The 14,307-nt window shown below is 47.0% G+C and overlaps 1 protein-coding gene across 1 annotated transcript in view; it reads left to right on the forward strand.

Annotated features, from left to right (window-relative positions):
* Positions 1-6,634: 6,634 nt before the first annotated feature.
* Positions 6,635-14,307, forward strand: part of LOC128704831 (uncharacterized) — a 41,730-nt gene continuing 34,057 nt past the window's right edge. Inside the window, exon 1 of the mRNA XM_053799970.2 lies at positions 6,635-7,049. Within this exon, the coding sequence (XP_053655945.2) occupies positions 6,635-7,049 (415 nt within the window). The remainder of the gene's footprint in view (positions 7,050-14,307) is intronic.

Genomic DNA, 14,307 nt, shown 5'->3' on the forward strand with positions numbered 1-14,307 from the left:
ATGCCCCTTCGCCGTAGACACTTCCCAATGACCCCAGTAGGGCAGACCCGAGAAAATGAGGCAGCACATCTTGTGTACTTAGCTGTCAGGGACTTGGAAACCTTACTTCCAGTCCTTGCATGTCATCCGCCCCCCCGCTGAAGTTGCTGCGAGGGCCTGCTTTGGGCCTCCATTGCACTGCACACCAGCCACTGTTAGTGCACACTAACGTTTGGTACGTCATCTGGCCATAGGGCCGGTGAGGTACCCCCCCCTTCCTGCTGAAGACCTGCCACACAGGTGCAAGTAAAGATAAATGTCACTTCCCTACCCGGGGAGCCAATGCCGGGTCACCAAAATGGAAGAGACCCGGGCCGGGATTACCGGCGAATCAAATAGAATAGAATAGAATAGAAATTTTTTCCTCATAAGATGTAAAAAATGGTTATATGTATAATTTTTTAAGTAATGGCCTGGTAAGCCAGCGGAAGGTTTCCGTCAGATGACCAAGAGCTAACGTTGGGGAGCCATGGTAAAATTAACACCAGCTTCAGGAAACACTTGTCCTGTTTCCTGACGAACCTTACCCAACATCTCTCACAGATCTAAACACAGTAGTATTTTAAAAGGGTGGACAGGTAAGCCAGCGGAAGCTCTCTGTCAGATGACGTAAAGCTCTAGCGACGGGTCATCATATATGGCTAAGACCAGCGTCGAGAAATAATTGTCTCGCATCCTGACCTATCTTACCTCAGTTACCGTCTCAATTTAAACCAAACTTTAGGTATTAAAGTATTTTGACTAATGGTGTACAGTTGACATGGAATCTTAATTACCTTGGTGTATTCGATCGCTATTAAACCACATTAGCCAACCTATGTAAGTACTGAAAAGCTGTAAACTAAACCATACACGGGTGGGGTTAGAACCCACGGTCAGAGAGTCTCAAAACTCCGGACCGTCGTGTTAGCCACTGGACCAGCTAGCTTCAGTAAGATTCATCCATCTAGGTATATTTCTACACCATAGGAAGGTTACCATAGGTACCACTATGACCTCTCTGATCGCAGGTTCTAACCCCACACGTGGTATATTTTGTTTACGATCGTGTCATTGTGATTTCGTGGGTCTGTAAACTAAATCCTGTGGTTATTTGAGCTATCGAAATACCAGAGTCGTTAAACTGCATATGTAAACATCTAAAATAAGATCAAAATTTTTCCATTATACAGGAAACCCGGCTGGTTCAGGGATCATTTTCTGACCCATACAGTCCACCAACGTCAGCGCTAGTTGGGGAGAGCTATGACAGCTCCAGTGATAAATCGTTTTAAGCGAAAAATATTCGTTTTTTCCTTCCCGTTCTTGTTTCCTGCCTACCTTAGTACAGAATAATGTCATTACTGCTACTACTACTCGTTGTATGAACCTCCCAGACAGCATAATGCTATCTCTACTTCTTGTTTAAACCTCACGGACAGCATAATGCTATCTTTACTTGTATGAACCTCCCAGACAGCATAATGCTATCTCTACTTGTATGAACCTCCCAGACAGCATAATGCTATCTCTACTTCTTGTTTAAATCTCATAGACAGCATAATGATATCTCTACTTCTTGTTTAAATCTCACATTATTATTATTATTATAATCAAGGGGGAAGCGCTAAACCCGGAGGATTATACAGCGCCTGGGGGGGGGGATGTGGAAGGCATTCAGGCTTAATTCGGGGAACTGGAGCACAGATCTAATTCCCTAAATCAAGAGCCCCTCACCAACATCAAGGAACCTTCCTTGAGGGGTTAAATCTCACAGACAGCATAATGCTATCTCTACTTCTTGTTTAAATCTCACAGACAGCATAATGATATCTCTACTTCTTTTTTAAACCTCACAGACAGCATAATGCTTGTGTTGCTGCTTGCATGAATCTCACAGCGTTATGCTGCTACTGCTAGCTTGAACCTCATAGACAGCATTATGCTGCTTCTACTGCTTGTTTGAACCTCTGAGTCAGCATAATGATATCGGTAAGGATTGCATGAACCTTATAGACAGCATAATGCTTGTGTTGATGATTGTATGAGCCTTCCATGTAGCATAATGCTTGTGTTGATGCTTGTATGAACCTTCCAGGTAGCATAATGCTTGTGTTGCTGCTTGTATGAACCTTCCAGGTAGCATAATGCTTGTGTTGCTGCTTGTATGAACCTTCCAAGTAGCATAATGCTTGTGTTGATGCTTGTATGAGCCTTCCATGTAGCATAATGCTTGTGTTGCTGTTTGTATGAACCTTCCAGGCAGCATAATGTTTGTGTTGCTGCTTGTATGAACCTTCCAAGTAGCATAATGCTTGTGTTGATGCTTGTATGAACCTTCCATGTAGCATAATGCTTGTGTTGCTGCTTGTATGAACCTTCCAGGTAGCATAATGCTTGTGTTGATGCTTGTATGAACCTTCCAAGTAGCATAATGCTTGTGTTGCTGCTTGTATGAACCTTCAAAGTAGCATAATGCTTGTGTTGATGCTTGTATGAACCTTCCAAGTAGCATAATGCTTGTGTTGCTGCTTGTATGAACCTTCCAAGTAGCATAATGCTTGTGTTGATGCTTGTATGAGCCTTCCAAGTAGCATAATGCTTGTGTTGATGCTTGTATGAACCTTCAAAGTAGCATAATGCTTGTGTTGATGCTTGTATGAACCTTCCAAGTAGCATAATGCTTGTGTTGCTGCTTGTATGAACCTTCCAAGTAGCATAATGCTTGTGTTGCTGCTTGTATGAACCTTCCATGTAGCATAATCTACAACTACTGCTTGTGTGAACCTTCCAAGTAGCATAATGCTTGTGTTGATGCTTGTATGAGCCTCCCAGTCAGTATAATCCCCTGTTCAATACAGCTTTCATTCAGGATTATTGTCACATGATCCTCCGACATTGTGATGTCCAGTTCGCCTGGGAGACACGACACTCTGGCTTCATCAAAATTGGATTCATCAGAATTGGCTCACACGCTCGAAATTCTTTCACATTAATAGTTTGTTGGTTATTTTGTGTAATGAATCGTGCTGCGACACATTTCGAAAGTTGCTGAAGGGTGGAAGATATTGCCAGGAAGAACTGCGATGTTTTTACTTGTGTCGGGCAGAAGAGGGAATGTGTTGACTTGAGATTCTGAAGTTTGTGAGCCAGCGCTCGTTGCTACCCTATACAAGAGAGGTCAACAACAAGAGTGGAAGATTTCTTGGCGTCATCATGCAGGGTTGGCCAGAGCACCTCATACTGACCTAATTTATTGACTTTCGGAAAATTTGTGAGAAACTGATAAGAAGAAATGGAGATATTTGAGAGAGAGAGAGAGAGAGAGAGAGAGAGAGAGAGAGAGAGAGAGAGAGAGAGAGAGAGAGAGAGAGAGAGAGAGAGAGAGAGAGAGAGAGAGATATTAGTAGGATCAGTAGTAGTAGTGTGTGTACTCACCTATTTGTGGTTGCAGGGGTCGATTCACAGCTCCTGGCCCCGCCTCTTCGCTGATCGCTACTAGCTCCACTCTCTCCCTGCTCCATGAGCCTTATCGTACTTCTTCTTAAAGCTATGTATGGATCCTGCCTCCACTACATCACTCTCCATATGGTTCCACTTCCTGACAACTCGAATATCCCTGTGACTCGTCTAAACTTTTCTACTTCCACTTGTGACCCTTTGTTGCTGTGTCCAATCTCTGGAGCATTTTTTTTCCTATCCACTTTGTCAATTCCTCTCAGTATTTTGTATGTTGTTATCATATCTCCCTTATCCATCCTGTCTTCCAGTGTTATCAGGTTGATTTCCCGTAATATCTCCTCGTAGGACATACCCCATAGCCCCGGGACTAGTCTTGTTGCAAACCTTTACACTTTCTCCAATTTCTTGACGTGCTTGACCAGATGTGGGTTCCAAACTGGTGCTGTATACTCCAGTATGGACCTGACGTACTCGGTGTACAGAGTCTTGAATGACTCCTTAAATGTCAAAACGGTATTCTTATGTTCGCCAGACGACCATTTGCTGCATTGTGCTCTGTGTATGTGTGTGTATGTGTGTGTATGTGTGTGTATGTGTGTGTGTGTGTGCGTGTGTGTGTGTATGTGTGTGTGTGTGCGTGTGTGTGTGTGTACTCACCTATTTGTGGTTGCAGGGGTCGATTCACAGCTCCTGTACTCCCCCATTTTTACTCACCTATTTGTGGTTGCAGGGGGCGAGACTCAGCTCCTGGCCCCGCCTCTTCACTGACCGCTACTGTGTGTGTGTGTTTATTTACGTGCTTGTCTCTGTCTTTGAAAAAAGAGGCGGAGTGGTCAATTTTAGGCTACACTACTCTTTTGAAGATTATACAATTATTTTTCACTTTATTACTCATTAATATATACTAATATATACTTCTGTGATACTGGTGTACACGTGTGCGTTTGCGTGAGTATGTGTGTGTGTGTGTTTATGTGTTGTGTATGTGTGTGTATGTTTACATTCTCGCCATCACTAGGGGTCACTACGCTAAACATCAGAAGCTTTTTAAATAACTGAACATCATCGGGGCAACACCTATCTATCACCTGGCACTCAGAATTATGGAGAGAGTGATGGTATAGCATACACCCATCAGGACCAGACACTGACACTTTAAATACCAACCAAAATCACTCCCAAACACAGGCAAGTGACGTCTCTACAAATGGCGGCTCTTGGAGATCGTCATTATAAACTCCGTCAGTTTATACCTCAGTAGTTTTTATAATACATTCAAGTGTTACTTTTCCTTAACAACTTGGTATTCATTCTTTGTTCTATAGTATTACTGTCATAATCATAACCTGATATTAACCAGTCACAACAACTGGGAATTTCGACAATTTTGTTTTTATTATTTTCTGTATTATTTATGATCTTATCACTCTACTGCTGCCCATAAACAACCAGATATTTGCATTAATTTCTATTTAAGGTCACAACCTTGACCCATTAAATGTTTTTTATCATTATTTGTGTCAACATTGACCAGGTAATTTCTAGGCTCCCTGACACACCTTCCAGTAACACCCGAAATTATATTTAAATTGCAAAATTCTTGATATTATCACATTATTTACACTCTAGAAAGTTGTTAGAGTCTTGTAGGTATGTTCTCTGATTCACTCACTTACGGTGACCGCTAATAATGTCGTAGGACAGTTACTAGAACGCTAAATCTGGGAGCACTAATTAACGATAACATTTCCTCGCCCAGCTGCCGGTGAGGGTGGACGTTTGCTACTCCTCTCCGACAGGCGCAAGTGTTAGCCAGGCTGTCACAATGGTTTACCTGGAGTTTACCTGGAGAGAGTTTCGGGGGTCAACGCCCCCGCGGCCCGGTCTGTGACCAGGCCTCCTGGTGGATCAGCGCCTGATCAACCAAGCTGTTGCTGCTGGCTGCACGCAAACCAACGTACGAGCCACAGCCCGGCTGATCAGGAACTGACTTTAGGTGCTTGTCCAGTGCCAGCTTGAAGACTGCCAGGGGTCTGTTGGTAATCCCCCTTATGTGTGCTGGGAGGCAGTTGAACAGTCTCGGGCCCCTGACACTTATTGTATGGTCTCTTAACGTGCTAGTGACACCCCTGCTTTTCATTGGGTGGTTGGGGTGCGACGCAGAATTAACACTGTTGGCACAGAATTACTGAGAGGTACAATTAATCAAGATTCGGCGTTGACGTTGTTGCCTCTGATTATTCGAGAGACATATGGGATTGAGGATTGCCACCTTTACGGTGTAGCCTTTAATGGAAACTACCGAATGTTCGAAACGGCCTGAGCTTGCTACCATCTGCAGCTCATAAGACTGCCATCCCCACGAGCCCCTTTGAGGCGGGGTAGATGGCAGATCAGAGGCCTAGCTTCTCCCTACGAGCCCCGTGAGGGCGGGGACTGTGGCTAGGCCTGGGGACACTTGGTCCCAAAGATGAGGAGGTACTTGTACCTCCTCCCATGGGAGACTTAAGTCTCGAGACACTCCCCAGATAGGGAGCCAAGGCCGGGTCACCACTACTTGGAAAAGACCCGGGCCGGGAGAATACCGGCGAATAAAAAAAAAAAAAAAAAAAAAAAAAAACGAATGTTCGTGAAACTGCTGTCATCACAGGTGTATGAGGATCTACTTGATCATTATCAGGATGTTGCTATCGAGGTTAATGAGGGCATCCTGGTAAAGATGGTCGATGTTTCGAGTCAATTTACGTATGTAAAGTTACGTAATGTGCCTTTCGAGGCAAATGAAGCTGACCTACGTAGTGTGTTTGGGAAGTTTGGAACTGTACACGTAGCTCAACAAGGCAAGTGGACGGCAGGGGCTTATGAGGGTTATCCAGAAGGTAGTTTTAGCCTCAAGATGACTCTGAGGCAACCAATACCTTCATATGTGTTCTTAGAGGAATTTAGGACACAAATACTTGTAACTTACGCTGGCCAACGTAGAACTTGTAGACTGTGTGATGGTTATGATCACATAGCGGCTGAATGTGTGAGGCGGAGGACGGGCTAGGGAATACCAAGGAGTGACATTTCGAGGCGAGGACCTACGGTGACTGATCAGAACCGCCAGGATGGACGTAGGCGTGGTCGGTTGTGGAGTGAAGAATTGGAGGACATGCAACGTGAGGTGGAGCATGAGGGTGCAGTACAGCAATTGAGTGCGTTTGCAGAGGATGTGATGCACAAGGCGGACAAGGACGTAACGAATGACGTAGACATTGACGTAGTGCTTGAGACAGTTTTGCAGGAGATGTTCCCTAAATCGGAGGAAACCTTGACAGAGGTAACGACGGGAGACCAGGTACTGGAACAAGGGGAAGCATGCGGGTCTGGAGGAAGGAATGAAATGTCGGCTTTGCCAAGTAGTGAGAAGGGAAATGAGGTGATAGAGGTGGAGGTGCACAAAGAGAAAGGTCAGGAGACAAGCATGGTGGAAGAGGAAGTGTCGAGGAAGCGGGCAGCTGTCACGTCTGACTCGGATGACGTCCTCACTCCAGCACAAAGGCCAGGAAAAACGGCGGGGATTGAAGGTGTGTGTAGAGGCAAAGAGAAAAAGAAACGCCAGCAAGGGGTTAGGAGTGGAGGGGGTGGGGTGAGTGCCAAGGACGGTGTGTATGAGGCTACAGGACAGTGGAAAAATGAGGTGGGGAAAAGTGGGTGGAAAACGTAAGCAGGCCTAAGGTGTATGACAATTAATGTTAATGGTTTATGTAATAGTGGTAAGTGTGTATGGTTGCGAGGACTGCTGTATCGTTACAAGGTGGATGTTGCCTTTATACAAGAGCATAACTTGAAAGTAGGAAAATTGCTGGAAGTGGATATAGGGCTTTTGTAATGCGAACGACACGTTTAAAAGGCGGAGTAGGTGTTTTAATCCGTGAGGCAAGCCCGTTTGTTTTGCAAAGGTTTGAGGGGGGGGGGTGAGGGAAGAATAATGAGAGTGGACGGGTGGTGGATGCGTGAACGCGTGTCCTTTGTTGGAGTGTATGCTCCGGCGGAGAACGATGTGAGGGTAAAATCGGCATTTGTAAGGGATGATCTGGTGTATTTCTTGAGAGCGCTGCCCAGGGTTGCATTGATTGGGGGAGATTGGAATTGTATAATTCGGAGATTTGATGTGACTCCAGCGGGGGTGGGATATTTTTCAAATGTGTTGCGAGATCTGTGTAGAGATATTGGAGTACGAGATGCATTTTGGGGGGGAATAGGTGAAGTGCACCATACGTATGTAAGGAGGGAATACGCAGCTAGACTGGATAGAATCTATATAACGCAAGGGGTTTCAGTAGAGTCTTTTAATACTATAGAAGCAATTTATTCAGATCACAGGGCAGTGGTGGTGGGGGTGGCATGGGACTCGTTAGTGAAACGGTTTGAAAGCTACTGGAAATTAAACACGCGACTCCTTGAGGATGAGTAAGTGGAGGAGGGGTTTGCTTCGTTGTGGAGGAAGCTAAGTGAGGAGGCAAAAAGGGTTGATAATGTTGTACGGTGGTGGGACAGTGTGGCCAAGGATAGGATTCGTAGGTTTTACGTGGGTGAGGGGAAGCATATAAATCGACTAAAATATGGATTAACAAATTATTTGGGAAGTAGAATAGGAATCTATCATGAGCAAGGAGGGGTGGGAGGGGTATTCCAAACAGAGGCAATAGATGATCTGAAGAGCAGGTTAAGAGAGGTGCAGGAGGAGAGATTTCATGCGGTGTGGGTGCAGGCGGGTGTGGAGGAAGTGCTTTGGGGGGACAAACCATCGGCATGTGTGTTGTGAAGACAACAGCAGAGGAGGACAGCGACCACAATAGCAGATTTGGAAGTGCACTCTGAGGTGAAAGGTTTTAGGGAGGGGCAGGTGTTAAAAACAACGGAGGGGATGAGTATGCTCGCGGATGCTTGGTATGGGCAATATTGGAAAAGTAAAGGAGTTAATAGGGAGGATCTTGATGGGGTGTGTGCTGTAGAGCCCGTAGCCCTGGGGAGAAAGGACAGGGAAGCTTTGGGTGGTGAGATTGAAGAGGGGGAGATATGGAGAGCGCTTGTAGACATGTGCAGGGGCAAAGCACCAGGTATTGATGGACTACCAAGTGAATTTTACTTAAAACATTGGGATCTGTTAAGGGGTTTTTTAGTAACGCTGTTCAATAGAATGAAAGATGGGGGAGAACTGGGAGAGATGCAAAGTACAGGGGTCGTGGTGCTTGTGCCTAAGGGTAAGGTGCAGAGTACACTTAAGAATTACAGGGCGATTACTCTCATGTGTGCGGACTATAAATTGTTCGTGAAGATTTTGGGGAATAGGTTAAAATGTGTAGTGGGACGTGTAGTTTCAAAAGGTCAACTAGGGTTGCCAGGACGGTCGATGGTCATGGGGCACGAAATCCTGAAGGGGTTTGTTGAGAGTTTTGAGGGGACGCAGGAAGGAGGGGGTATGGTGGCGATTGATTGGCAGGGTGCTTATGATCGGGTGGAAAGGAAGGGTTTAAGACAGATCCTTAGCAAACAAGGTTTTGGGGATGAGATTGTGGGGTGGGTTGAAACGTTGTATAAAGGGGCAAAAGCGAGAATTCAGATCAATGGACGTGTGGGAGGTGTGGTGAACATGGAAAGGGGCTTGAGGCAGGGTTGCCCACTATCACAGTTATTATTTGCATGTGTGCAAGATCCATTTTATAGGTTGGTTGAGACCAGAGTGTGTGGGGGGGAGGGGTCGAGGGAGGGCTTGATTAGGCATCATGTGGTAGGTTACGTGGATGACACGACACTCCTAGTCCGGAGGGGAACAAGATTGAGAGAGCTGGGAGGGGTGGTTGGCATGTTTGGAGGGGCGACAGGTATGACGGTAAACGTTGAGAAAACAAAGATCATGGGGCTGGGGGCGTGGAGAGACAGAGTTGATTGGGACTGCGACATGGTGAGAAGGCAGGAAGGGCAGTTATTAATATGTGGCATTTTGTATGGGGCGACCATACGGGAGGCTAGGGAGGCGAATTCGTTGAGAATGGTGGAACGCGTGGAACATCAGTTGGGGATATTACAGCCTTATCACTTGACATTATTGCAACGGGCGATTGTTATTAATGTATTGCTGTACAGTAAGGTATGGTATGTAGCAGCAGTTTTTCCATTGTTGAGGGCTGAGATTACTTGTATCCTTAGAAGTGTGTTTAGGTTCTTATGGGGCTCAGGATGTGAATGGATGAAGAGGGAGGTGGTAACTTTGCCGGTGAGGAAGGGAGGTTTAGGTTTGTTGGACCTGGGAAGGAGGGTGAAATGCATTTTCGTCAGGTGGGAGTGGAAAAGACTAGGGGGACAGAGAGGGACATACATGCAAAGGTTGCATGATATTTTGAGGAGAATGTATGGAGGTGGGGAATGGAGGGAGTGTGAGATTTTGTTGAGGGCACTTTTGTGGGTGCGCGAGCCAGAGAAATTAAAGGTGAGGGATTTATATCGAATATTGAGGGTAGAGGAGACGGCCCCAGTTGAGGGGCTGTTCCCGATGTATGCATGGGGCGCTATATGGAGTCTGCTCGGTAAACTAAAGCTAGGGCCCAGGGTGCGAGAGATCATGTTTAAATTTTTACACGGGATTCTGCCTACTGGATCAGTCCTCAGAAATAGACGAGTCGTAGAGGAGGGTTGGTGTGGGTTATGTGGGGAGTTGGAGACAGCCTATCACGTGGTATACTTTTGCGATTATTTGGGGAGTGTGAGGGAATGGTTGGGGAAAGTGGTCAGGAGGATAGGAGGAACTGGGGTGTCGGTGTTGAGAGTGCTAAGTCTTGATATAGGGGGGTGGGGGAGAATGTAGCACGGGGAGTAGCTTATATAATGGTGGATTTCGTGTACATATCGAGGGGAATGAGAGGGGTGGATAATGGGGAGACGAGGAAACGAGTTTTAGCGAGGATTTTTTGTAGGACAATGAATAGGAATCGGGAAATTTATGGGAGGAGATGGGAGGGAGATTTCACTGAGGGTTACAGGTCCATCACTGTTGGGGAGTTGCTAGAGTTGTGAGGGGGGGGCGAAGTGGGTTTAGATTGTTGTGTAAAGCGTTCGATAAGAAGGGGGGGGTACCATACGGGCTTGCCAAACGAAAGATGTTGGTTCGGCATGCATGTTTCTGGGTGAGTGATAAGTGCAAGAGAGAAGGATTGTGTGTAATGTTTAATATTGATAATGTGTTCAATCACATGAGAGTGGCTATGATGTTAAAAAAAAAAAAAAAATTAACGATACTGCTTCAGGTGTGTGTACTCACCTAGTTGTGGTTGCAGGGGTCGATTTACAGCTCATGGCTTTGCGTCTTCACTGGCCGCTGCTGGGTCACTCTTCCGCTCCATGAGGTTTATTATACCTGTGTGTGTGTGTGTATGTATGTGTATGTGTGTGTGTGTGTGTGTGTGTGTGTGTGTGTGTGTGTGTGTGTGTGTGTGTGTGTGTGTGTATGTATGTGTGTGTGTGTGTGTGTGTGTGTGTGAGTGTGTGTTTGTGTAGACAGCCTGTACTGTCTGCACAGACAGCCCATGCTGTCTGCCAGCTTAGTTCATATTTCGCAGCACTAAGGTGCTGCCCTCTGTAGCCAGGCCTCTCGGTGGGCACGCCAGCCTGCCTGCCCTTGCCACACTCTCACTCTGGCGACACCCATTGCTCAGTCAAGAATTGTCCACTCCTCTCTCCCTCGTGGGCATGGCCTACCCGGGCCATGGGCACAACACACAAGCCTGTGTACCCACCACGACTTAACAATAAAGTAAGAAGCTTCCGAAGACGTCTATCATTCACACGCCTGCTACCAGAACACCAAACAAATTGGTTATAAATGGTGGGAAGCGGTGGTCGCAGCAGTTGTGTTTGCCCAGAGAGAGGAATGATGGGATGAAGTTCATCTTCACTTCATTACCCTATGCAAGAAGCATCCGTCTCTCAACGAGTTATCCTGATGTCGTGTCTGCACGTTTCAGCATCCAGACACAGGTACAAGCAGGATCCAGCCGAAATTTACCGAATTTCTTCGAGAATTGTAAGTGGCGTCCCAGTGACCCCACGCTACAGCATCCCACGCTGTTTCTCAAGTCACGTATTCAGCATCACTTGTATGTTGCTGTTGTTCAGCTCAGCACAGCTGTTTCAGCAAGCCAGAGGTGAGTTTTGTGGTGATTTCTGCATCCAGTGTGAGCTTTTCCACGTGTTTGTGGGTGGGAGAGGAGGAAGTGGCCACATGCTCCCTCGCCATACACTCACCCACGCTCCTCGCCACCACACTACCATACACTCACCACTGTCCACTCCCTCTGCTGTGTTTTCTGCTGTTTTTCGTGTGAATTCATTGCCAGAGCTGTGTGTCCGAGTGCCCGAGGCCACTCGAAGCTACGTGGATCAGCATGCCACGTAGATCACGATGCCACGTGGATCCCGACGCCACAGGGGTGTGGACGATGTCACGTGGATCTACAGGCCACGTGAGTTACCAGGTGTCCCAGGCCACATGCTGTGGTCTGCTGCCCACATCACATTGACGTCACCGACGATGCTGCCCGACTTCATGGCTTCACGATGTCTGCCTGACGTCACCTCGAGATGTCTGCTGATGTCACAGTGCTGCTGACGTCACCTCGCGACATCACGCCTGACATCACATGATGTCACCATCGAGTGTTCAGTAATTATTTCAGTATTGTCGAGAAAACTTAGAGAAGATATATGTCGTGTTAATTAATTCCTCTCAGTCAGTGTTCTCACATTTTAGTATATGTCTTAGTGTCAGTTTTGTGCACAGAAAAGCATCATTTGCTAGTTTAAGCCATGTTGTACCGCATGTACCGCGGGTGTGTGTAAAGTTTCCGTGTGTCCAGTGAGGTCTGAGCCAGACCTGAGTAGCACCACTGTGCTAAGTCACCTGATGTGACCAGTGCGTTTGACAGCTGATGTCAAGTCAGCCCCTGAGCCCGAGCCCACTTGTACAGAAAGCTCTTATGCTCGTCGCTCATGATGTTCTGCAGAATCGTACCTGCTACGATTCCCATCGAGATTTGTTTCACTTCACCTCCAGACCTTCAGCGTGCAGTTATATGTAGAGAAACAAGTCTGGGGACGCTTAGACTAACCTCTGCTATAACTCCAACTGCCGAGAGAATGATACTCATCAAGCCGCAGTTAGCCCTGTCGGCAGGCGCTGTGTCAACCTCGTGTCACAAGCTTCAGTGAGCAGCCTGCACAAAGAAGATGTCACTTTGACTGCTAGCTCTCTCACTGCAGTCTGGTGTATGATGTTACGACTCCCAGATGTTTCGCCCAGTCGTCTCTGCCACGACTCTCTACACAACTCGCTCCACACTCGCCGGCAGTGACAGCCCAGCGACAGTACCAGTCGAGAAGTGTCATCCTGAGTCACTTGCCGGAAGTCCTGCCCAGTTGCCGAGTTTTGTCGACGCCTCACTCGAGGGCACCAGCATGTCGTGCCCCAGGTTGAGTGAAAACCTGAAGCGACTCCTACGATGACTGCTTCACCGTTCCAGAGGAGACTGTACCCTGTTACGTCACAGCTCAGCCGCAGCGATGTCTCCTGTGTTGCAGTATCTGTCCAGACGCAGGAAGGCATGCAGTGATGCCCTTCGACGCTCACTGCCTATGACCACGTTTAGCACACCCCACATGTTTTTTTCTTCCCTCCCTGCATTAAGTTTTTTTTCCATGTCCATATGTATATATATGTTTTTATTTTGTGTTCTGTGCCCTGTTCCTACGAGAGAGAGATCGAGTTTCTTTTACCACCAGTATTGTCGCGTCGGGACGACGCGAGGTAGGTGACTGAGCGTATGTAGACAGCCTGTACTGTCTGCACAGACAACCCATGCTGTCTGCCAGCTTAGTTCATATTTCGCGGCACTAAGGTGGGCACGCCAGCCTGTCTGCCCTTGCCACGGTCTCACTCTGGCGACACCCATCACTCAGTCAAGAACTGTCCACTCCTCTCTCCCTCGTGGGCATGGCCTACCCGGGCCATGGGCACAACACACAAGCCTGTGTACCCACCACGACTTAACAATAAAGTAAGAAGCTTCCGAAGACGTCTATCATTCACACGCCTGCTACCAGAACACCAAACAAATTGGTTATAAGTGTGTGTGTGTGCGTGTGTGTGTGTGTATGTGTGTGTGTGTGTACTCACCTATTTGTACTCAACTATTTGTGGTTGCAGGGGTCGAGTCACAGCTCCTGGCTCCGCCTCTTTGCTGATTGCTACTAGGTCCTCTCTCTCCCTGCCCCATGAGCTCTATCATACCTCGCCTTAAAACTATGTATGGTTCCTGCCTCCACTACATCACTTTCTAGGCTATTCCATGGCCTGACTACTCTATGACTGAAGAAATACTTCCTAACATCCCTTTGATTCGTCTGAGTCTTCAACTTCCAATTGTGACCTCTTGTGTCTGTGTCCCATCTCTGGAACATCCCGTCTTTGTCCACCTCGTCTATTCCGCGCAGTATTTTATATGTCGTTATCATGTCTCCCCTGACCCTGTGTGTGTGTGTGTGTGTGTGTGTGTACTCACCTATTTGTACTCACCTATTTGTGGTTGCAGGGGTCGAGTCCTAGCTCCTGGCCCCGCCTCTTCACCGGTTGCTACTAGGCCCTCTCTCTCCCCGCTCCATGAGCTTTATCAAACCTCGTCTTAAAACTGTGTATGGTTCCTGCCTCCACTACGTCATTTTCTAGGCTATTCCACTGCCTTACAACTCTATGACTGAAGAAATACTTCCTACTATCTCTCTGACTCATTT

This window comes from Cherax quadricarinatus, chromosome 91 (genome assembly GCF_038502225.1).
Source record: "Cherax quadricarinatus isolate ZL_2023a chromosome 91, ASM3850222v1, whole genome shotgun sequence".
Classification (NCBI taxonomy): domain Eukaryota; kingdom Metazoa; phylum Arthropoda; class Malacostraca; order Decapoda; family Parastacidae; genus Cherax; species Cherax quadricarinatus.